At 45.3% G+C, this 25,779-nt stretch overlaps 1 protein-coding gene across 1 annotated transcript in view; it reads left to right on the top strand.

Moving 5' to 3' along the window:
- The window catches only part of ANKRD50 (ankyrin repeat domain containing 50), a 36,522-nt gene extending 11,876 nt beyond the window's left edge, over positions 1-24,646 (top strand). Inside the window, exons 3-5 of the mRNA XM_079153528.1 lie at positions 12,800-13,029; positions 19,101-22,650; positions 24,143-24,646. Of these exons, the coding sequence (XP_079009654.1) occupies positions 12,800-13,029; positions 19,101-22,648 (3,778 nt within the window). The 3' untranslated portion in view covers positions 22,649-22,650; positions 24,143-24,646. The remainder of the gene's footprint in view (positions 1-12,799; positions 13,030-19,100; positions 22,651-24,142) is intronic.
- The last annotated feature ends 1,133 nt before the right edge of the window (positions 24,647-25,779 follow it).

Here is a 25,779-nt window from a genome sequence, read left to right as displayed (position 1 = left end):
GCCCCCAGCACAGCCACAGGTGAGCACCCCTGTGGGTTTGGGATTGGCCAGAAAGGGAGATGTGCAGACAGGTGTCATCAGTTTTTACTCTCTGGCTGTGCTTTTCAAGTGTGCTTGGTTCTAGATACCCTTTAAACTCTCACAATTGAGGATTCCAAAGAGCTGTTGTTTATGTAGGTTACGTCTATCAGTATTAGCTGCATTTGAAACTTAAATTAATAATTTTTAAAAATATGTTTGAATATATTTAATGATAATAGTAAAAGTAGTGTATGCTAACATAAATAGCGTTCTGATGAAAGAACAAGACAGAAATAATCGGGGGAACCAAAAACTAAAAACCAACACTTAAAAGAGTGGCTTTTCCATCTTTGCAAATCATTTTAAATATCAGGACTAAAGGACAGCTGCCTTATCACCTCTGCTTCTGCATGTGGCCTCTGAAAACCCCACCATGTCCTTGGGAGATAAGTGAAAACAAATCTCAGTTTTTCTGGAATGATCCTGAGGCCTAAGGCCCCCAGGCATCCCCAAGCCACACTGTGAAAACTGCCCTCGTGTGTGGATGGTACTGTGCTCCTGGAGTCTCCCCGCAGCATCTTCTGCGCAGCACCGCCCTGGGTGTGTCCTGTTGCATGGGGTCCAATAATTGACATCAACTGGTGTATCGAGTGGAATTCCATCCTGTGCACCGTAATTCAGTTTTCTGTTGTGTTGTTACCCAGCTCCCTTACCTTATGAAGTAGCGCTGTGCTGCTGAGAAGAATATTCGCGAGTCTCCTTGTGAGTCTGTACTAGGAGTAAAGTAGGGAGAGGTGCTGCAGCCTGCGTACTGGGGAGCGAAGTTGCTGGGCCGTGGGGCGTGCGTTTTCAACTTCCACTCTCTGACCTGGCCTCTGACTTCCCTGGGACATTCTGTCCATTTATGGTTCGCAGTGGTGTGTATTTGAGTTTCCATTTTTCCACTCGGCCACCAGCATTTGTTGTCAGAGTTCTGTATGTTTTGAATTTCTATTTCTGTCTTCCATTGTAATCGGGATAATGGTGAATGCATCCAGAATCCCTAATATCTAATATTATGGGGGTTTTTGTTCTGTTATGGAATTTTCATTGCTGATTTTTTTATAGCTTCCATTTGTTGTTGGAATTCTCCATCTTTTACCCATTTACATACATGTATTTTCTCCACCATTTTAAACAGTTATTTTAACCTCTGTTAATGAAAATACCTGGGTGATTTTCAGTCTACATTGATTGTCTTTTTTTCCTGCAGATGATTAATCTCGTGTTCTTGCCTTTTTCCATCTGACAATGTTTTAGTTGTATGTCAGACTGTTGGACGATTACGGTTCCAGAGGATATCTTCTCCGAGAAGGCTGTTCCTCTCCCATCTTGGCCAGGTTGCTAAGGAGCTGGGGCCAGTTTAAGCGAGCTGGGGCCAGTTTGAGCAAGCTGGGCTGGGCTCCGTCCTGTTCTTGGGAAGACCTCTGCTTCCTCTCTGCCTTGGTGTGGCGGTGTCTACCAGCTCTGATGACTTGCTGGTTTAGGTCTTCCCCAGGTGATATTAATGTGTGGTCCCTTGGCTTCCTGCCCCTTATGGTCTCAAATCCTTACACATCCCTGGAGTTTTGTGTTTAAAGCATGCCGCCAATGGGCGCTCTCGAGTTGGCTTTAGACACACTTGGCCTGGTTTCTCAAGCTTTTAAGCACAGCCCAGAATTTAGCAAAGTCTCTTGGGGAAAATGAACCTCGTGTTCAAGACACTTCACTTTTGCACTTGCTCCTTAAAAGGGACATACTGACCCCTACACACCTCACTGGCTTTGTTCCCTTGGTAGAGTCCCTCAGGGCAGACCAGTTCCAATTCTTAGTCTGCACTATGTCCCCATATCAACAAATGACCCCCGAGAAGAAATCATGTCATTTTGTTCCTGCTTTGCAAGAGCTCCCTCTCCGGAGTTGTAATTCATCTTGTTTTCTTGCTTCAACAGCCGCTATACAAATGAAGATCTGTCGTTTCTGTCTCCTGGTTGCCGCAGGGGAGGGTGGTGCTGCAGCCCCCTGCCCTTCATCCCACAGAAGACCTGTGAACAGTTCCCTTGACTTTGCCCATTTTACTGGACTTAGACCTTTGCTTATTAAGTTATTTCCTTTTTAGAAAGCCAATTTTGTCCCTGCTTTTATTTCTCTGAACAGTGCAAATGCATTCTCCAAGTGCTTTCCCGTTGGGTGGTTCCTTTTGCTTGGATGTCAGCACATGCTCTGCTTCTTGCTGAGCTGTTTTATCCCGCCCTCCCCACCTGTGGATCTCTGCTCTTCTTGCTGCAGGGGTTGTTGATAGCCTCACCCTTCTGTCCCCAGGTGAGGGACAATTGAGGGCCCCACGTGGGAGGTGAAGTTCCTCCCCAAGCTGCTGATCTGTTGGCTGCACGTTGGCTCGGAGACATCGGTAGAGTGTTCCATCTCCACTGCAGCCAGCGGTGCCCCAGCAGGCAGATCACCGGGTTTTTATTCCATCTTTCATTGTGGAATCGGCCAAGCCGCTGCCCAGCGCCTAGTTTCAGACAGTGAACGCTGTTGCTGGAGGCGGGACCTCTGGTCCCTTGGCTCCCACCGGCAGGTGCCCAGGCTGCACCGCACGCGCTGGGGCAAGCAGGCTGAAGAACGCTGCTTCTGTTCCCGACTCGCCAAGATTGTTCTTCTTTTCGGCTGTATTTTTCTTTTTTCTTTTTGTTTTCATGCTCCAGATCTCTAGGCTATGTTTTAGCATAAAAATGTGAAAGCATTACAGTCCCTTGGCAAAAGTGCGGGGACACATGCTACCCCACATTTTGGGCAAACCATTGACCTGATTTTAATTATCACGTACATTTACTAGGTTCTTTGGGTTTTTCTTGTAAATTAATAGGTGATATTTTATCCCAAACTGGTTGAAGGTACTAATTGTACTTCTTTTCTTTTTTTTTATTAATTTTTTAACTTGTTCTAATTGGTATTTTGTTTCTTCTTGTTCCATGTGCTTTAATTTATTGAACGAGTAATTTTGTTTCTAAGAAGATAGAATCTAAGTCTGTTTTCCAAGAGAATACAAGATAATATATTGATTAAAAGTTACTAGTACTTTAATTTTTCTGCTTCTCATCTTCAGTAGGAACTTAATTTTTTTTTTTAATTTTCAAGATTCTTCTTTTTTCTTCTATGTATTTTTTTTTATTTTTAGTGATACATGAATATACATACATAAAGTGTAACTGATTCTACTAGGTTCCCGCTCTTGTGGTGTATGTGATGCTGAGTTACCCCGGTTGTGATGCAAGGTTAGGGAAGTTAGGACCACTTTATTTTACTGTCCTTCCTATCCCCTCTCCTCTCCATTCCCTTTGTTACCCTTTGTCTAGTCCAATCTATTTATCATGCTAAGTGAAATAAGCAAATCCCAAAAAAAGAAAGACTGAATGTTCTCTGATTTGTGGATGCTAATCCAAAACAAGGAAGGTTGGGTAAAACTTATTTTTAAAGCCTGAGTTTTTAAAGAATGTAACAATTTGTTAAAGTGATGGGCAGCTATGTCAGCATGCACTTCCAATAATTCTAGAAAGTGCTCAGGGCTCAGGACTAACCTTCAGGGCAAGTGAACCTCACGGTGCTGGGCAAGTACTCTGCCACTGAGCTACCTGCACAGCCCCTGGATTTATAATGTTTTGATGCTAAATTTCTGCAGAAAGTAGTGACGTTCAGTCCCCAGTATTCAAAGAAGATAATCTGGTATTGCTGCCTGGTGTCAGTCAATTCTCTGTCACTATAACAAATATCTCAGCTAATCAACTTGGAGAACATTTATATTATTAGCTCACAGTTTTTGAGACTCCAGTCCCTAATCAGGTGAACTCACTGCCTTTGGGTCTCGCCGGAGTGGGTGGTGGCACAGTAGAACTGCTCCTCACAGCCAGGTGGTGAAGGAGGTGAGGAAGGGCCAGGGTCCCACCATCTCCTTCCAAGGCCTGCCCAGTGACCTGAAGACCTCCAAGTAGGACTGCCTCTTACAGGTTCTGTCACATCCCAGTAGCACCAAGTTGGGGACCTGACCTTTATCATGTGGGCCTTTGGGGAACATTTATCCCAAACACAGCCTAAGGTAATCTAATTTTTAAAAGTTCTTAAATATCAAGGTAATTGATCATGAATGTAGAAAAACGTCTAGATACTTAAAATTGAAAAGCGTTGGTGACATCTGAGGGTACCTTGGGCCAGTGGACCTTGATGACTCCGGTAGCTCGCATGGTATCCTGCAGCGGCAAGATGAAACTGGCCAGAGCATCTGTGTGTAGTGAAAGTGTCTTCTGATAAATCACAGATCAGCCTGTTTCCTGGTTCACTGCTGACGCCTTCGTGCTTTGTCCTCGCAGGGTGGAAAAGGATGAGCTAGCTTCTGGATCTCCTTTGTGAGGTGGCTAATGTCCCATTGCTGAGGGCACCACCCTTACCACCCAGTTCCTGCCTAGAGGTTCCACCTCCTGACACCTTGAAGGTTAGGATTTAATCTACGAATCTTGGGAAGAACACAGACTTTTGTACCATAGCTGGATGGTTGTTTATGTTCCATTTTTATGTGTTCTTGAGGACAAAATAAATTAGCACATATATATTTGATTTATGAGACAAATACCTTACATCCCTGTAACCAACACATCCCTCAAGAAAGCCACTGATTTAAAATAGCTACCAGTTACGTCACTCTTTAAACATACTTTTCAGGGTCTGCGTGTGATTCTGTGTTTATTACTTGAGAATGTTTGTTCTTTATCCACTTTTGGAAGTAGAGCAGCTGAATTAATACACTGCTTCCAAGTAGATGGAAATCAGTAATTTTGGTTTGCCATTGTATTAAAAATGTTCTCTTCTGCCCTCATTTTATTTCACCAGATGCACACAGTTATTCAGAGAAAAGAGCTAATTTTCACTCTTACTCACCCTTTAGGAGACTCAGGAAGGGGTAAACAATTGCATGACAAACCAGAATCTTTGTACTATTTAGAGCCGAAATGAGAAATTGCTCCTAAAAACTTTGTTTCAGTAACATTCCACGATTATTGCAGCAGGCCTTGATCACAGGCCAGAGAAACAGTTTCTGGAATTTGAGCAGTTCAGAGTTAAGGGTGTAGGTATTCTCACTTTTAGAACCGCTGGCTGCAGTGAGTGAGGCAGGGTACCTGATGGTGTTGTTCCAAATCCCAAGCAGAGCAGGAGAGTCGCCTTCCTGTTTGGGGTTCCAGTCGGCCCTTCCTCCGCTCCTTTGCACCTGGCCTCGGCTTTCTGCCTGAGTCCTGTTTGATTGTTCCTCCTCATATCCCCCCGCCGTGTACTCCCAAGTGCCCAACCGGGAGATGCGTGTGTGTGTGTGTGTGTGTGTGTGTGGAGTCAGTGCGTGTTTGTGCGTTTAGTGGCAAACGTGGCTGAACAGGGTATCTCAGAAAATGCCGAAGCCCACACGTCTGCATAGGCCTGTGGTCCTCGGTGGAGTCTCTCTTCTTCTTTCTTTCTTGCTCTCACATTCTCTTTCATGTAGATCAATGAACTTAATGAAATATAGCTCTGCCCCCGATTTAAAATGGAGTTTTCTGGTACTGTTATTTGAACAAAAATAGTGGACTTGTTTAACAGCATTCGAGGATTGGGGCAGTGTGGGAGTTTGTGGTGGTTAGTTGGAGTAAACCATGACCTTCTCTTGAAAAAGTGTTTAAAGAGGTAATGCTATTTATTTTAAAAGGCTGCAATTGTTTTATTTTGTTTTTTAGTGTTGTCCAACTGTTTTGGGGGGGCGGTTCCAGGGATTGAACTCAGGGACACTTGACCACTGAGCCACATCCCCAGCCCTGTTCTGTATTTTATTTAGAGATAGGATCTCACTGAATTGCTTAGCCCTTGCTTTTGCTGAGGCTGCCTTTGAACTCACAATCCTCCTGCCTCAGCTTCCCAAGCCACTGGGATTACAGGGGTGCACCAGGGCACCTGGCTTGGATTTTCCAACTTTTAAAAATTTTTTTAAAAGTGTTTCTTTTTTGTGATGCTGGGGAACAAACCCAGGGCCTCCATGCTAGGCCAGAGCTGTGCTGAGACACATCCCTGGCCTGTTCTAGTACAGTTTTAGTTGTCAATACCTATTCTTTTTAACTTTTTAGTTGGAAATACATGATTTGAGGAAATGCTCTTGCTGACTTGAAACAGAGCTGTTATGAATATTTAAGAACAGGCTTTTTGAGAAAGTGTACCCCCTCAACATGACAGTGGGCAGAGCCAATGGCAGCGAGGTGATTGTGGCGTGAGCTTTGTCTTCACAGGCTGCCGTGCCGCCTGACGTCCTCCTCAGGAGCACGGGCTGAGGTGATCCTGTGGCCATGGCACCTGAATCTGGAATTTCAGGGTCGGCCTAGGGCTGTTTCTCTAGAGCACTTCTGAAGTCAAGGGGGAGTGTCGAGTCCCCGCTGTCCTCTGAAGTGGCCGCGACAGGCGTTGCCACAGTGGAAAGGTACCTTCTCCTAAGGGTGAAGAGCTTTTGTGTTTTTTGTGTAGGTTTAACAGGTCCCTGGAGAGAGTTCAGTTTGTTCTTCCTGCAGCCCAAACCTAAAAGTCTCAAGTGGGCCGTATCCAGTGCTTCGGAGAAGGGACACGGGCAGCACTGCACAGAGGGATGGGAAGCCATCAAGGGACGTTTCGTGGGCACAAGATATAGAGTATACTTTAAAAAGTCAAAATAGGTAAGAAATTTAAGAAAGTAACTAATGCGAGGGAAAAGTTTTACAGGCAGCCCTGTATTAGAGCTCTCCTGAGAAACCCCTAATAAATCTATTTATTATAAGAAATTGGCTGACATAATCGTGGAGGGTTAGAAATTCCAACGTCTGTAGTGAGCAGGCTGCAGACCTGGAGGACCCATGGAGTTATTCCAGTGTGAATTCAAAGGCCCGAGAATCAACAGAGATGGCAGTGTAAGTGCTTGCCTGAAAGTCAGCACTCTCCAGAGCCAAGAAGGACAGATGAGTTTGAGTCTGCAGACAGGAAAGGCTGATGTCCCATCTCAGGCGGTTGGACGGCAGCATCAACTTGCTCTTTCTTTCAGGCCTTCGGCTGATGGGTGAACAGCCCACAGTGGGGAGAGCAGTCAGCTTATGCAGTCTACTAATTCAGGCAGTAGTCTCATCCAGAAACATCCTCACAGACGTGCCCAGAGTAGTGTCTGACCAATGCGGAGCACCGCCGTGGCCCAGTCAAGTTAACAGAAATTAACCAGAACAGCCAACGGTGAACTGCTGGGTTTACTGTTAAAGATGTAGCGTGGAACGAATGAGCCTGGTTCTGGAGAGCAACAGTAAAATAACCCACTAGTTCATTCATTCCTTCCGCAGATATTTATAGATCAGCAGGGTCTGCGAACAACTCGGACAGTGGTGAATGATATGTGGGTGGTTCCTTCTTCCCCGGGTTTGAGGGTGGATGCTAAAGTCCCAATTCCCTGGTTCGTTGGTTGACTGCAGTTTGATGGCTTGATGGCTGACCCAGCAGTACAGATGTCAAGAACCTTTCGTGATGTGTCGTGATGACCTCTCTGAGTTAGTGATACCCGGGCTGAGCTCCAAGGAGCGTGTGAAGAGGGGTGGACGCTGCAGCAGGAGAAGGCCCTGCACGTGTAGGAGTCTGTGTGCAGGGCCACGAGGAGGCTGGTGCCAAGAGCCAGTGGCCGGTCCTGTTCTGGAAGACAGAAACGCGTGGTTTGACTTCACATGCTCCTAGGAGCCGATGGCCTTCAGCGACTTCCGTGGTGATGAGCTTATCTAAGAGCATTGGAACCTCTGGGTACCAGCTGGAAAGAGGACAGCCCAGTAGCAACGACTTTCTCTTCTTAATGAGTTGCTCAGTGCTTCACAATTTAAGAACAATGTCATTCCCCTGAGTTCTGACTACTGTGACTCCTCGCTACACTGTGAGCTGCAGGTTTTGTTTTTTTTTTCCAGAGACAGTTTATTTGCACTCAGTGAAATTGACTCTTTGTGGAATACAGTTCTGTGATTTTGAGTCATGAATCCACCCCAGTGAAGATACAGAGCACCCCGGATTCCCCATTCGCTCTCCTTTTGTGGAACCCTGCCTCCCTGCCAGCCTGGCACCCACTGACCTGTCCTTATCCTTCTGTTTGTCTGAGTGTCCCATAAATGCAGTCCTACGTGCAGCCTTCGGGATCTGGTCCTTTCACTTTCAGAATGCATTTAAGGTTTGTCCACGTTGTGTGGGCCATTGCGTTTTTTCCTGTAGTGATGGAGTGGCCTTCTTTCGTATGGATCCTTCAGTTCATTTACCCATTCACCAGCAGAAGAGAACCTGGGTTGTTCCCAGTTTGGGGGATTCTAAGTAAAGCTACTGTTAACATTTATGTACAGATTTTTGTGGCTGGAAGTTCCAGTTGGTGACACAGGAGGGGGATTGCTGAGCCCTGCGCAGGCGCGTGTTAGGAAGCTCCCCGGCTCCGCATGCAGAGGTTGTACTTCTGGAGTGGCTGTGTGCCTGCTCCACATGGCTCCGGCCCCTGCTGTTGTCAGGGTTCATTCCATTCAGTGACTCTAGTAGGTGTCTGTTGGCATCTCACTGTAGTTCTGATTTGAAGTTCCCTAATTAGCTAATGACTTTGAGTATTTTTATGTTTGTTTGACACCCCTGTATCTTTTCTGAACTGTTCCAGTCTTCCTATTTAAAAAAAAAAAAAAAAAGAAAGAAATTGTTTTCTTATTGTTGAGTTTTGAGAGTTCTTCATGTATTCTGAATGTAAGTCCTCAATCTGAAATATGTTCTGCCAGTTTTTGGTTGTCTTTTTTCTTGTATCAGTGTCTGGAAGTTAATTTTGATAAACATAAAAGTTCTTAATTTATTTTTCTTTTGTGGATCCTGCCTTTGGGGTAGTGTCTAAAAACTGTTTACCTAACTCAAAATCACAAAGATTTCGCCTAGGAGCTTCGGAGTTCCAAATCTGACATCTGTGATCCATTTTGAGCTTATTTGTGTATAAAGGGTGAGATATGGATCCAGGTTCATCCTTTTTTTGCATCTGGACATCCAGTTGTTATCATTTGTTGAAAAAACTTTTCCTTTCTCAATTTACTACCTGTGCAGCTTTGTGAAACATCAGCTTCCCTTGTTTATGCTGGCCTGTTTTTAGAATTTGTGTGTCTGTCTGTAGCAAATACCAGGCTGCCTTGATCAAACTAGCTTTGTAGTAAATCTCAAAAATGGGGAGTATACGTTCTTCAGCTTCTGGCCTCTTTTGGAATAATTTTTATCATTTTAGCTTTTTATAATTACTGTTGAAAGCCAGATATCTCATGTGGAGCCATTGAGGTGGAAGGTTTTGTACCTGCAAGCGAGCCAGTGGTTTTTTCCTGCAGGGGCCTTCAGCGTGAGAAGGAAGGGGGCGGTATGTTAACCAGTGAGGAGGTGGGAGATTTGGGTCTTTGGGCAGCCCCGCCAGCTCCCTTGCTCTGCCCAGGTTTGACTGGTTCCCTGGGCAGCAGGGTTCCCTCCTCCACGTCCATAGGCTGCTCCATGGGGTATGGTTGGGGAGAGTCAGTCTGGGGAGGAAACTCATTCCCAGTGCTTCCCAGCCAGGACTGTGCTCTTAGAACCAGTGAACACGGATGAAGCCTTGTGGGTCAGGAGGGAAGGTCAGGTCAGCTGGGGGATGTAACCCCAGGGCTGCACTCTGTACTCTGCTTTTCCTCCCGCCAGTCCTCATCTCCCGGGGGATCCCTGGGTCTCCACCTCTAGGGCAACTGCTCCTAGTTCTTCTGCACTTGACCCCATCGGTTGTCTTCCTCCCTGGAGTTTGGGCTTCATGGTGGCCCTGTGATAGATTCAAAAGTCGTCTTGAACTTGTGACTTGTCTAGCTTGCTTTGTTGTGAGGCCAGGAGGAAGGTCTTTCTGCTCTCCATACCTAGGAAGTGACCAGAGAGAGTGCTGCAACCTGCAGTTCAACAGGGACAGTTTTAGCTCCAAGAAGACCATTGTTCTGTCAGTCCAAATATGTATCATCTATTAGTTTTTCCCTTATAATGTATTTCCAATAGCTTTTAAAAAGCTAATTACCCTCTTTTAAAAAGATAGTAAGTAAATTCACTTTATTAAGGAAAAAAGAGCAACAGATGTGGTTCCTTTCAGAATCGCCCTCTGGAAGTCTGGAAGTCAGAAGGCCAGCTACGGGACTGTGGGCCTGTCGGCGTTCAGGCTCAAGACAGGGAAAATCTAGCTCAAGCATTTGAAATTGAATGAATGAAAATATTAAGAATACAGGGCATTTGGCTGAATAGTAATGAAACTAAGAAATGAAAGATATTAATAAGATACTCAAATTAATGAACTGTCTTAAGAGATATTTAATAAAATATAAATATAAAAGTAATAGCCATTAGCATATTGCTGCTGTTAAATATGTTGATTGACGTCTTTGAGTTGATAACCTACACTATTGCATTATCTCGATGGGAATGATTATATAATATGTATGTATACACACCAAACATGTAAAAATCTGTCCTAGACTGTCTAAATTATTACTCATGTATGTGTACTTTGGAGGGATTTTCTTTTTATGAATTATAAAATACAACTTGAAGAAAAATGTGGATCCCATTTTCCTTGGTATAAGTTTTCCCAAATAGATGCCTTTGAAATAATGAGAGGGACCTGAGCCTGAGAATTCTGAGTTTACTCAAGTTTTTATCTGATGCTTTAAACTAGCATCTTCTCTACCCAGTGCCTTTTGCTCGCGAAGCAGCTTCCAGTGTTGGTGACATGTGGCGATGGTTTTGAGTGTTGGGGACGCCAGTTCCCCACGTGGCCCTCAGGACACTCAGGGCCAAGTGCACACTTCACAGTCAGCTCACAGAGCCCAGCATTCACTCGGTCGCGCAGTTCTTTCTTGAGCACTTTGCTCGAGCGTCTGTCTCTAAGCCCATGCAGGTGCTGACACCTTAACTAGGTCTTCCTGGTGCTTCCCGTGTGTCCCCCCTTGTGCTTCCTCCTCACCCACCTCCTGTCTGTTACCTTACGAGCCTCCACCTCCATACCCAACTCCCCTGACCTTTCCCACGCCTGTCGATTTGCAATTTGAAACTTATTTAACTTCATTATGTTTTTCTCTTCTTAAACTGTGAGCATGAAAAGAGCACAGCTGCCACTCCAGCTACCTGGGAGCCGAGGCGGGAAGATCACGAGAGCAAGGCCAAGCTGGGCAACTTAGCGAGACCCTGCCCCAAAATAAAATAAAAAGCGCAGGGACATAGCTCAGTGGTAGAGCACTTGCCTAGCATGCATAAAGCCCTGGGTTTCATCCCATCACCACAAAAAAATGAAAAGAGAGAGGGTAAGGACTAAGGCAGTTTTGCTCTCAGTGCCGGCCCTGCCAGAGCCTGACATGGTGCTCACAGTAGGTTCTCTGTAGTGACATCGTAGCAATCTGGAATGGGAAAAAGGTAACTTCAATGCCCTGTGCTCATTGCTATGATAAATTGCTAATGTAGAAAATTAGGGTTGATCATTTCTTTCTTACCACATTAATAAGTGCAATGGAAGAAAATTCATTAATGCCATGAGAGCATATAATGAATGTTTGACCATAAGAAAGTGACTCAGGCTCAAAATTGAGGACCACAGAGAAGTCAAATACGTGAGAGAAGGGGTGTGCAGACCAGGCAGAGGGAGCCTCCAATGAAGCTGGTGCAGTTGTCTAGTAGGGTAACTGAGCAAAACCTCATGTGGCTGGATCCCCCTGGAAAAGGTGACTTGCAGCAGTAGCAACTCACTGGAGGGGCTGTTGAGGCAGGTAGGTCGCCTGTTAGCTCAGGTGGGAGAGAACGGGAGTTTGGACTTGAGGGGTGTCCCTGTTACAGACTAAGATGGTTTAGAGGGTTTAGAAACATGGACTTTTCCTAGTGATAAGTCGGATCTTGGCGTCTAGGGCATTGAAGGATTGAGAAGAGTTGTAGAAAATATTGTTTATAAATTTCTGTTCTTACCTGAGTAGATTATGTCCCCTTCACTCTCTTACCTGCTCAGTACCCCACTGAGCACATGGACACATCAGGTAAATTTTTGAAAGCGGATGCGCATTGTTTTATTCAGGAAAAAGTCTCAATCAACTGCAGCATAAACTGCCTGAGCAGGAAGGCCGTTACTCAGTGGGATCAAGCCTGATCATTTTTTTCTTTGAAATGTAAAACTGTTTCAAACGGGACCTAGAATACAGTCATCTTTTTCCAGTCTTTTAAAGTAAACTGTGTGTGTCTTGCTGTGCACAGGCAGTCATCTCGGGAGAGAAATGAAACAGGTCTAAATTCTCTGGAAACCTTGAGCTGATCTTCCTAAGGGGGTCTCAGCATTTGCTTTGTTTTGTTTCGTTTTCACTCTGCAACACATTTTATGCCCTTGTCATAGATAATTCAAACTTTTTAACACTGGCTCAAAAAATCCAGAAGGGAATATGGAACGCTAGTTTCTCCCGGTTCCTCTGGGCCTTGCCCTGGGTTATCTCACCCGAGCACACTGTGCTGCGGAAGATGGCGTCAGTGGAGATGCCAGCCATGTAGGACCTGCATCCTACTCGCAGTAAGGAATTGACATTGATAACATTTTTACCCTAAACATTTTAAACGTTTTGTTCCAGCGTCTTTTGTAAACAGTTGTAATTGGTACCCCTGTTTGAGTACTAAGTGTGACTTGTGGCCAGTAACATTCTGGATGCTCCATGGTGTCTTGCAGGTGTGTGCTGCTCCCGCTCCTGGGCATGGAGCCCCCGCAGCAGAGCCTGTTCCTGCTGGTGGACTCTGTGGACGAAGGGTGCAATGTCACTGAAGGGGAGCAGACGGCCACCAGCTTATCCGGGACTGTGGCAGAGCTGCTCGCTGGTCACCATGAGTTCTTCCCACCGTGGCTCCTGCTTCTCTGTTCTGCCCGAAAACAGAGTAAGGCTGTTACTAAAATGTTTACTGGTAAGCACACTTACTTACTGCCATCCAATGCTTCTCACTGATGAGCTAATAGGTTATTTTCTTCCAGGAGCCAAGTGTGCGGTTGGGAATCTGGGTGTTGCCCCTGCTCCTCTGTCACTGTTCCCAACTGTACCCTTCTAAAGTTACCTAAAGACAGTCTGTAGCGTGTTTTCAAGTCGCTTAAACATTCCTTTTTCAGAATCCTCCTCCTCCTGCCATGGTAAAGGACAGTGGCACTTCTTGCCACAGTGGCTGCTCCTGCTCCATGGGGCTGTCCTGTGGCACCTTGAGTCACGGTCAGTGGATGTTCTTTCAGCTAGACTAGCATCTGAAGAGCAGCGAATATGCCTCTAAAAAGCTCAGTGCCAGTCACTCGAGGGCTCTTCTTGGTGCACAGCAGAGACAGTGAAAAACCCTTTATGATGCCACTCGAAATAGTTCCTTTTTCCTAACCTTTTTCTGATTTGTGAAAGAACTGTCTATGTGAGGCCCAAAGGTGCTTGAAGGTGGTTGTCTTCATTTGCTTTCTATTTCTTTCATGTTTTCTAAACCAGCCCTAATAAAGTCTCTTCACGCCATTCCATTACATGACGTGCCTCCCTTTGCCCTCTGGGCAGCGAAGGCGTGTAAAACAAGAACCTCTCACAGGACCTGGGGTGGGACCGGGCAGCCTCCACTGGCTGAATGATCAGCTGGCCTTCTCACTTTTGAGTAGCTCCGGGCATTCGGCAGCGTGGCAGACTCTCACGCGTCCGTTCAGGGGCTTCGTCGCCAGCTTCACTCCATCAGCTCGTCCCCCAGCTGCTGGCTGCTGACGCGGTGCCACGGGCTTCCACGGGAGTCCCTGGTTTTGGTTGCTGGTAAGAGTTAAGGGTTCAAATGGAAATAGCTTACACTTAGGTCACACTGACTGCCACGCACAGATGGGGTTGAAGGCCGCCGGGCTGCGTTCCATTCTTTTCTCTCCTCGTTGGAGGCAGCCAGTCATTAGCTTATTTCGTATTCTCTCAGCTCATACTTAGATAGTACGCGTTTGTATAGTTCACACGAAGAGGACACTGCCCTCCCGGCTCATACCGTTCACCAGCTCGGTGCCCTTACACAACTTGCTCAGCGCGCTGGATGCCTCCATTTCCTCATCTACAAAATGGAAGTTACATAATGTAAACAACAGATTGTATATGAGGCACTTAGGATGTTGCCTACCTAGTGGTAAGTGCTTCATAAAGGTTGTTGTTATTGTTTTCATTTTATTTGCATTTTTAGCAAGTGACTTTTGAACTCTAATATTACTGTTTATAAATTTAGGTCATTGGTTTTAACTGGTGCACAGTATTTCTTCCTGTGAGTAAATCTCCTGTTATTTTTCCATTATCCTGTTCATGAACACTTAGGTCATTTTCAATTTCGCCATACCAGCACCCCTAATTGAAAGTGCTCCAGAATCCAAAAGCTGTTGGACGTGGTAACGGTGCCGCAAGTGACAAATCCCACACCCTGAGACCGCTTCATCCACAAAAGCATTAGGCATAGTATATGAAATTACTCTCAGGCTGTACATATGAAATCTGCATGAAACAAGTGGATTTTGTGTTTAGATATGGGTCCTGTTCCCCAAGATATCTCATTATGTACTGCAAATAGTCCAAAACCTGAAAAAAATCCAAAATACTTCTGGTTCCAAACATGTCAGATAAGGGATGTTCAACCTGGATTGCAAATTGGGCTTTAGGAATATGCCTGTCTATGGCTTCATGTGCACGTGTGCTACAGATTTAAGTCTACAAAGCTAGAATTGGAATTGGAATTGCCAAATTGCTAGCTGGTATGCTAGCAATAATTTATACATCTACCAACAACCTGAAATTTCCCTGTTCTCTACAAGCTCAGCAGCCAGCATTTGTCATTTGCAGATCTGCTTTTATCTGCTTTAGGGCATCTGCACTGATATTCTTCTGACTAGAATGTTCTTCCCTTGAACTTCTTAAGCCTTCTCACTGGGACCCCTGCTCACCTATCAGTCGAACACAAGCTTCTGAATGTTTCTATTCTAGTTCTCTCCTTTCCCAGTTACTTAGTCACACACTCCCTCTCTATCTGGTTTTATTTCTTCATATATGCAATTACTACTTAAAATCTGTTTATATTTTGTATTTGTTTACTTAGCAGTCTGTATTCTCCGCTAAGATATAGTCTTCATGAGAACAGGAATTGTTCCTGTTCTGTCCACTGCCCTTTATCCTCAGCCTCTAAACAGAGTTTGGGACTAAACTGCCATGCTTTGCAAATAAGTATCTTCTTTCAACCAAGTTTAGTGAAAAAAGCAATGAACTAGTAATCAGGAGGGGCTACATTATGGTTAGATTCTACCCTACCCTACCCTACTCCCTCCCCAATATGCTGATTATTAAAAATGGTGGGTTTTCTGTGAACATTTGACCACCTCTGCTGTTGGTAAATTTTTTTATTTGTGAGTAGAAAGTTAAGAACATTACTGAGGTTATTAATACATAGCATCAAATTGCCTTCTGAAAAGACTATTATATTCCTTCCTGAAAGTGTGTTGATTTCTTTGTATTTCCACCAACATCAAATTACGTCTTTTTTTAGTATTGTTAGTTTGCAATGTAAAAAATGTTAACTCATTTTTATTTGGACTTCTTGTTTACTGTTGAATTCTTCACTTATTTATCAGTCTTTTTTCCTGTAAATTTTTGCTAATCTTTCTATCAAGAAGTTAGTGATTTCATTATGTATTATTTATAGGGCTTCTAATTTGTACTGTTTTATTCTTTACAACTAATTTCTTCAGCTTTTTAAAATTATAATAATAATTTTGAAGTCTGTTATAGTAAGCTAATGTACTGTCCTTTATGTTACATATTTTTATTTTTGACTATTTTATTCATATGTTTATTTTCTCCTAAATGGTGCCAAATAGGGCTCTAGGATTTAAATGATTGGTCAGGCCATACATTTTCTCAGCATCTTATTGATTCACTTTACTGTTACTTGGCAAAACATTTTGTGTGCCAAAAATTTACCCTCAACAATTTTTGCAGGTTTTTGTGCATATTAATTTTATCTGATTATTGATTTTATCTGATTCTCCATTTAGAAACATTTTAAATGACAACATACGCCAGCGTTTATTCCGTCACTCAGAGGCAAAATACTAATTAAGTACTCCAACACCTTGTGTTCTTAGTTTTTCTACCTAGTTGAGATTATGCTGTATATCAGTTTGTCGTGCTTTTTAATTTTAATGTTGCTGAGCCCTTTACCATCTCTGCTGTCTTTTTAATGGTTATTTCATGGCTGCCTGATTTGTCTGACTGTTACAGACCGGAATTCTCTTAGCCTCCTTCCTGTTCCACTGTTAGGTTTTACTTTCATGCTTCCCAGCTGCCCGGGCTCTTTGGGACATGTGCTAGTTGCAGTGGGCACCAGTTTCTAAGCAGGGACCCAGGTCTATTCACCACTTCCAAGTGACATCAGTCCCTGAGCAAAAATAGAGAAGGGATTCAGTAGCAAAGTGACCCACGTCTCTATTCCCCTGGAAATTGTGATCTATATCAGCCTTATCCTATAATTTTTTAAAGTGCTTTAACATCAGTATACTAAATTGTATATGTTCATAATAAGGGGATTACATGCATATTAGTCAAAAGTTAAAACTAAAAATGTTATTATGCCAGGCGCAGTGTGGCACACACCTGTAATCCCATCGTCTCAGGAGGCTGAGGCAGGCAGATCACAAGTTCAAAGCCAGCCTCAGCAAAAGCAAGGTGCTCGGCAACTCAGTGAGACCTTGTCTCTAAAAAAAAAAGATTACAAAATAGGGCTGGGGATGTGGCTCAGTAGTCAAGTGCCCCTGAGTTCAATCCCCAGTATCTGCCTCCCCCCCAAAAAAGTTACTATTTTCAGTACCTTTAACTCAAATTTTTTAAATTGTTGATTAATATTCTTAGTTCTGCTGTAATGAATGAATAACTATTATTAGTGATGAGCATAATTTCTTCTGAGTCCATATTTCCAAATGTCTAGATTTGGGGGAGATTTATTTTCATATTGCAAACATTTTGCATCTATTCTGTGTTATTAATTCCATCCCTCCCAGTCATCTCCCTGTCAAACATTCGCTTCCTCTCAAAACTTTCTATTCCCATCCTCACCAGAAGAGCAAACTTCAGAGTTAGACAGAACCGTTGGAATCCCGTCCTGCTACTTGCCAGCTACTCGGCAGTGCACTCTACCTCTGCAGGCGTTGGCTTTCTCATTTTTAAAGCAAGGGCTCTGGAAAGGCATGTGCTTTACCTGCTTCCTTCAAAAGCGGACTGTCAGGGAGCATCCTTACCTTCCACACCATTCTGAGGAGCCAGACTTGTTCCTATGGAAGCTGAGCCTGGTTTCTGCTTTAATCATGTCATGTTTTAATCCTGAGATCTTAATTAGTATAAACTATAGGGACTTATAATGGGTGATAGGATCTTTCATGTAAATCAGTCCATAGGTTCAGCACTTTGTATTTAAAACACTGTAATGTTAGATACTATTTTAGTGCCTTTTTTTATTAGTGATGTGCCAAGTGTTTTCCTTTTTTACTTTAAATTGCTTTTAATGAATTTCTCAAGTCACAAGCACCTAGACGCACAGGACAAGGTTCGAGGCTGTCGTCCCATTTCACTGTAAACACGGGTTGCTATAAACTTCTAGGCATGTTGTAACTCCTCCTCAGTCTAGTAGTGGTTTATTTTTTTTTCCATAACTGAAATTTGTTTTTTGAGATTATTTCTGTTGAGGATTTAATAATCAATTGTGTGTACATAAAATTATAGATTCCATTTTTTACATGAATTTGGGGCTGTGCAGATTTGTCATTTCCTCATGTTTCATTTTCGGTAGGTCATGTTTTGTAATAAACATGTCCATTTCATCTAAACACTTCAAGTTTATTTTCCCAGAATTAGATCTACAGTTTTCTCTAAAAACCTACTTTTTATCTTTCTGTCACCTCTCCGTCCTGTTGGCAGAGCCAGACGGTAATGCCTGCTTGGACTCTTCCTTCCCCACCGTCCCCAAGCCCCATGCAGTCAGCACTTGGTAGCAGTCCCAAGGTCACCCTTCATCATTATGTCTGTTGCTGCAGCTGCTGCCATGGTCCTCAAAGGGAGCCGCTGAAGGCTGTGGCCTCTCCTCTGGCCTCGCTGCAGCGCCTCCCTGGGGCTGTTGGGATGGGCCTTCAGGATGCAGACCTGGTCACACCGCTGCCTCGCAGCGCTCTGCAGCCCTTTGTTCTGGAAGGCAAATACACCGTTTTCTAAGGAATTCGTGTCTGTAGATCATGAATGAAAATCATGACCATAAATGAAATTGTGGTGCCCTTTGAAGAACTTAAAGTTTCAAATAGCTGAAACTAGTGTATTTTTAGATTGATTTGAATTTTATTATGCGGCTGTTACTACAAAGCTAAAGTATTGGAAGCATAATTTGACCAAATTGCAATTAGTTCAAGCTGTTTATTGGCACTCTGAATTCTAATTATTTTAATTTGATAATGTGTAAAATAATGCAATTCAGAAGCAGTGCCAGGTGATGTTCTTTCTAATTGGGGGTAAATATTCAACCCCCTAGTTAAGGCTAATGTTTTTTTCAGGTGTATGGTGGAGCTATATCACTGATTTGTATGGAAAAGATCATATAAAAACAAACCTTACCTATATGTCTCCTCCTCATCATTTGGAAGTTCAGGACATCTTAGCAAGGTGCTGTACGATTGTGTCAGACTGTCTGAGGCTTTTTGAGGCTCCTGTGGTAGGGTCAAGAGGCATTGAGCCACTAAAAGCCACTTGTTGATGGGAAAATGAGATTATTTCTCTGCCATCCATGTGTTTTTACAGAAAGAAAAGAAAACTGATTTACATACTACTGTGTATTAGTAGATTTATTAGCATTAATAAATTGATTTTCTCATTGATTTGTTATAGATTGAAGGTACTCTCTTTGAAGATAAGGCAGCTTTCCATAATACTTCTCAACTGAAGATATCTGCTTTTTTGTTCCTATTCCAGGTTTTCGAAAAATTAGTTTGGATGACCTTCGGAAGGCATATATTGTCAAGGATGTGCAGCAGTACATTCTTCATCGTTTAGACCAAGAGGAAGCTCTGCGGCAACATCTCACAAAAGAAACTGCCGAGATGTTAAATCAACTGCACATTAAAAGCAGCGGATGTTTCCTTTATCTAGAACGAGTTTTAGATGGAGTAGTAGAAAATTTTATTATGTTAAGAGAGATTCGTGACATCCCAGGAACTCTGAATGGTCTGTATCTCTGGCTGTGCCAAAGACTTTTTGTAAGAAAACAGTTTGCAAAGGTTCAGCCTATTTTAAATGTGATTCTTGCAGCCTGTCGACCTTTGACCGTCACAGAGTTGTATCATGCAGTGTGGACCAAAAATATGTCCTTGACCTTGGAGGACTTTCAGCGCAAGCTAGATGTCCTTTCCAAACTTCTTGTCGATGGACTGGGAAACACTAAGATCCTGTTTCACTATAGTTTTGCCGAGTGGCTTCTGGACGTGAAGCACTGCACTCAGAAGTATCTATGTAATGCAGCAGAAGGACACCGAATGCTGGCCATGAGCTACACCTGTCAAGCCAAGAATCTAACCCCATTGGAAGCACAGGAATTCGCATTGCACCTAATTAATTCAAACTTGCAGCTAGAGACAGCTGAGTTAGCCCTGTGGATGATATGGAATGGCACACCTGTCAGAGACTCTCTGTCCACTTCAATACCCAAGGAACAGGAAGTGCTGCAGCTGCTGGTGAAAGCTGGTGCTCACGTCAACAGTGAAGACGATCGCACGTCCTGCATCGTGCGACAAGCCTTGGAAAGAGAGGATTCCATAAGGACATTATTAGATAACGGAGCGTCAGTAAATCAGTGTGATTCAAACGGGAGAACGTTGTTGGCTAATGCCGCATATAGTGGCAATCTCGATGTAGTCAATTTGCTTGTCTCTAGGGGAGCAGACTTAGAGATAGAAGATGCTCATGGACATACCTCACTCACCCTAGCTGCCAGGCAAGGCCACACCAAGGTGGTTAACTGTTTGATTGGGTGTGGAGCAAATATCAATCACACTGATCAAGATGGTTGGACAGCATTAAGATCTGCTGCTTGGGGTGGCCATACTGAGGTCGTCTCTGCACTACTTTATGCTGGTGTAAAAGTGGATTGTGCAGATGCTGACAGCCGGACGGCTCTGAGGGCTGCAGCATGGGGCGGCCACGAGGATATTGTACTGAACCTGCTGCAACATGGTGCTGAAGTCAACAAGGCCGATAACGAAGGCAGGACTGCTCTGATCGCAGCAGCGTACATGGGACACAGAGAGATCGTGGAGCACCTGCTGGACCACGGAGCAGAGGTGAACCACGAGGACGTGGACGGCAGGACTGCGCTCTCTGTTGCTGCGCTCTGCGTGCCTGCCAGTAAAGGGCACGCGTCCGTCGTTAGCCTTCTGATCGACCGAGGTGCTGAAGTGGATCACTGTGACAAAGATGGCATGACTCCCCTGCTGGTAGCTGCCTACGAAGGACACGTGGACGTGGTCGACTTGCTTCTGGAGGGAGGGGCAGACGTAGATCACACGGACAACAATGGTCGGACACCCCTGTTAGCAGCAGCCTCTATGGGCCACGCTTCCGTAGTGAACACGCTCCTGTTTTGGGGTGCAGCTGTGGATAGCATTGACAGTGAAGGGAGGACGGTCCTCAGCATAGCGTCGGCACAAGGAAACGTTGAGGTGGTCCGCACTCTGCTGGACAGGGGGCTGGACGAAAACCACAGAGACGACGCTGGCTGGACGCCTTTGCACATGGCAGCTTTTGAAGGCCACAGATTAATATGTGAGGCACTCATCGAACAAGGTGCTAGAACAAATGAGATCGACAACGATGGCCGGATTCCCTTCATATTGGCTTCACAAGAGGGTCATTATGATTGCGTTCAGATATTACTGGAAAATAAGTCCAACATTGATCAGAGAGGTTACGATGGAAGAAACGCACTGCGGGTCGCTGCGTTGGAAGGACACAGGGACATTGTGGAGCTGCTGTTCAGCCATGGTGCTGATGTGAACTACAAAGATGCAGATGGCAGGCCCACGCTCTATATCCTGGCCTTAGAGAACCAACTTACAATGGCCGAGTATTTCTTAGAGAATGGTGCCAACGTGGAGGCAAGCGACGCCGAGGGGCGGACGGCGCTCCATGTCTCCTGCTGGCAAGGCCACATGGAAATGGTGCAGGTGCTCATTGCTTCCCACGCGGACGTCAACGCGGCCGACAACGAGAAGCGCTCCGCCCTGCAGTCCGCGGCCTGGCAGGGCCACGTGAAGGTGGTCCAGCTGCTGATCGAGCACGGCGCCGTGGTGGACCACACCTGTAACCAGGGTGCCACTGCCCTCTGCATCGCCGCCCAGGAGGGGCATGTCCACGTCGTCCAGGTCTTACTGGAGCACGGTGCTGATCCAAACCACGCAGACCAGTTTGGGCGCACAGCCATGCGCGTTGCCGCCAAAAACGGACATTCTCAAATCATTAAATTATTAGAAAAATATGGTGCATCTAGTCTGAACGGCTGCTCCCCGTCTCCTGTCCACACGATGGAGCAAAAACCTCTCCAGTCGGTGTCGTCAAAAGCGCAGTCGTTAACCATCAAGTCCAACAGCTCCAGCAGCACCGGCGGCGGGGACGTGCAGCCTTCCCTGCGCGGCCTGCCCAACGGGCCAGCGCATGCCTTCAGCTCCCCGTCCGAGTCCCCCGATTCCACGGTGGACCGGCAGAAGTCGTCCCTGTCCAATAATTCCCTGAAGAGCTCAAAAAATTCCTCCTTGAGAACCACTTCGTCCACGGCCACCGCCCAGACGGTGCCCATCGACAGCTTTCACAGCCTGTCCTTCACCGAGCAGATCCAGCAGCACTCGCTGCCGCGCAGCCGCAGCCGCCAGTCCATCGTGTCCCCGTCCTCCACCACGCAGTCCCTGGGGCAGAGTCACAACTCCCCGAGCAGCGAGTTTGAGTGGAGTCAGGTGAAGCCCAGCCTCAAGTCCACCAAAGCCAGCAAGGGGGGGAAGTCGGAAAGTTCCAGCAAATCCGGGTCAGCGGGGAAAAAGGCGAAACAAGGCAATTCTGCGCAGCCAAAGGTCCTAGAATACGAAATGACCCAGTTTGACAAGAGAGGGCCCACAGCCAAATCTGGGACGAGCGCGCCCCCCAAACAGACGCCCGCGGACTCCCAGTGCAAAAGCGCAGCGCCCTGCGCGCAGCAGGAGGCAGGCCGCACCCCGCAGCCCTTCCTCCTGCACCCGCAGGGCTGCGAGCAGAAGCGGAGGAACGGCATCATGACCAACCCCAACTACCACCTCCAGGGCAGCCAGGTGTTTCTCGGCAGGGTTTCAGTCCCCCGGACGCTGCAGGAGCGGGGCCACCCGGAGGTGCTGGAGGGCTACCCCTCCTCGGAGACGGAGTTAAGCCTTAAGCAAGCCCTGAAGCTGCAGATCGAGGGCGCCGACCCCAGCTTCAACTACAAAAAGGAAACGCCCTTGTGAAGGTAGGAAGCGTGGTCCTGCCGGGCTGCCCCCATGCCCACCTCTGCTCACAGTCCTCTCGCAGCCAGACCTGCCCTGACCTCTGAGAGGCCTTCCTCCCTCACCCTGCCCCTCTCCCCGTGGTCAGCGCACACTCATTCTCGGCTGCGTTCACTGTCCCCTTCCCCCAGCTGCAGGGTGGCTCAGGAGGGTGACACTCTGCCCTCTGCCGTCCTCCTGCCCCTGGAGTAGGCTCTGAAGTGTCCTGAGGGAGTGAGCCTGCATAGGGATCCTTCCCCGCCTGAGGGGTGCTGATAGGTGAGGCCGTTTCTGTGTGTTCATCCGCTGGCTCGAAGAGTCCTGTTTGCAGTGCGCGGTAGATGGCTGCTAAATATCAGTCCTATTCCTCTCTCAGGAAGCAGTGTAATGGTAAAAGGTAGCTTTATTATGACAGCTCTCTTGAGAATCTCCCCTGTAGTATTTTCACATACTGAGAACAGAAGTCACAGAGTAGTGACTGACATTTGGCAGGATGGGTCTGTGGAGCCCACTGCATTCACACAGGACAGTACTTTTTAATTATGAAAACCTTCCCCTTCCCTCAAGGGACTTTTCTGATTATGTAGGGGAGGTGGTGGTAAAACAGGTCCTAATTTTTATGTTGGAGATACTTTTTCAGAATGTTATTTCCCGTATTGGAGATGAATCTGAAGATTTCATTAGGAATCTTTCCTGGCTCATACTACAGTTACATTTATCTTACTTTGTTTAACTAGTTTTCTTCCTTTAACAAAATTATACTCCAGTCAACCATCATCTCTCTCTTGCTTCTTTTGTCTTTGGGGGTATATCTTAGGTGTATGACAGGTGAAATGTTTCCATAAATAAACTCGCTGTATCTTCCAATAACAAACACCCTTCAGTCTGAATTTATGGATGACCAGACAAATCACACTCAAAAATAATCTGTATGAAATAGGTCATTCATTCTCCAGTGTAGCTTATTTTAAAAATATGTAGTTCTGATGGTACAGCCCTCCAACTCTCTTGTCTTTTGTAAAAGCAAAAGAATAAACACAATCGGGCGCAGTGGCACACACCTGTAATCACGCCAGTAGTCCCAGGGACTCGGGAGGCTGAGGCAGGAGGCTCCAGAGTTCAAAACCAGCCTCAGCAAAAGCGAAGCACTACGAAACTCAGTGAGACCCCATCTCTAAATAAAATACAAAATAGGGCTGGGGAGGTGGCTCAGTGGTTGAGTGCCCCAAGTTCAGTTCCAGTACCAAAAAAAAAGTATAAACATATATTAAATACAGTACACCATATAATTAAGGTAGATGTTTTGATGTTTTGTGGAATCAATCTCTACACTATTAAACTTGTGCTTTACATGATGAATACTTACAGATAGATTGACACGCATATATATGCTTGTGAACAGTCTTAAAACTACGTTTTGTTCCACAGTGGGTGCGAAGTAGACATTCACTGTTCCTTGTTTGTCGTTTTTCTTAGTTCCTGCTCTGAGAGACGGGAGGCTCTGTGGTTGGAGTGGCTCTTCAGCTTCCTGGCTGAGAACGCGAGCACCCAGTGGTGTGCCCAGAGAGAACGGAGAATGTGCTGTCCTCGGCACAGTTACCTTAATTACTGTCACGTGCCTAAACAGTAAGGCTGCCTTCTCAGTGTAACCCTCTGTGCTTAGAAACTTTGATTTTGTGTGCTTTGTATTCACTACACAGAATAAGCACTTTTAAAAAAAAAAAAAAAAGGTGTATACTACAGTTCCCTGATAAAGCTGAAAACAACTTTGAGTAAAGTATTTTAAGTTAAGATTTGATAAATGTGCATGTGCCATGGTCAAATATATATGAAAGGCGATGTTCTTTGTATTTATTTTCTTCTTTTTTGTGGCAAAAGAACTTTACGCATAGTGTTCTGGTCACATTTGCGTTGTAGCGCGTGGCCTGTTTCTTGTATTTTTTTAAAATGTCGCTCAATAAAATGGATCTTGCAACTGTTTATGTTCACTACACCTTCAGCATTGCCTAAAAATGAGATTCTGTGTGAATGCCACGTCAAGGTGAAGAAATGTTTTTTTGACAGATTCTCAAAAAACATAATTCCTAGTAGTTTAGGGAGCTGCTCCCCATAGTTTAAATCTGGATCTTCCCAGTAGGATACTCCTCTTGTCTGGTCCACAGTGTCAAAATGAGCAAACAAGTGGACAGTAGGCAGAACAAAGTTCCATTTCCTTCCAGGATGCAGCTCGCCTCCCACTCGCTATCCTTCCACCTCCAAGACCACAGACTCATTTCTGAGGCATGAAAATTCTCAGGGACAAAGCCGTGCCTCAGTGTGCGCATGTGTGCGCAGAGGTGCACCTGTCTGTCTGAGGGTAGAATTTTTGATCCCTGAACAATTCATTGCCTACCCTCATCTCTTCCTTCCAGCAAAATAAAATGTAAATTCTCAGTGTGAACGTTTATGTGGCTTCTCTCTCAGCTGTTTCTGCTGGCAAATCACTGCGTGGCCAAAATAGCCCCTCTCAGAATCAACCGGGTTCGTGTCGTGGCTGAGTTGGGTGAATCCTCTTGATGAAGAGGGTATGTTCGTCTGTCCTTCACGGATGACACCTCCAGCCCTTCACCCTTCCATGTGTGTATTTCTTATTACTTAACAATTGACGGGTTTGCACTTTCCTGTGTTCTTTGGGCAGCTGCATTCAGGTGGCGAGGTGCCAAGGGTAAGGGCGAAGTGTGTGAGCAGGAAAATGAACTCAGTGCCTGTGAGCATGTGACCCGCAGCCCTGGCCTCCTGGAGGTACTTGGCACCAGCGGGGCCAGAGTGGATGGGTCGTGTGCGCATGTGGGAAAGCCGACATGATTCGGCAACCGCAGAGGGGGTTGGATCTTTGAGTGAGCACTGTTGATCTTACAGGCCCCAGAAATTCCGTTCTCCGCCTGGGCCGTTGATAAAGAGGATTGAGGAAAGAGAATTTGGAGACAGCACAAAATCATTGCTACTGATCTTTCAAACATGTTTTAACGATAGAGGTCAATGTTGTCATCGCACATGAAGGACACTTGTAAGGCATTGTTCATGGGAACAGAAAGGTGTAACAGGTGACAAATGTTTCCCTCTTGAACCTGTGT

The sequence above is a fragment of the Sciurus vulgaris genome (assembly GCF_902686455.1).
Source record: "Sciurus vulgaris genome assembly, chromosome: 9".
Classification (NCBI taxonomy): domain Eukaryota; kingdom Metazoa; phylum Chordata; class Mammalia; order Rodentia; family Sciuridae; genus Sciurus; species Sciurus vulgaris.
This window is presented reverse-complemented; position numbering and strand designations above follow the sequence as displayed.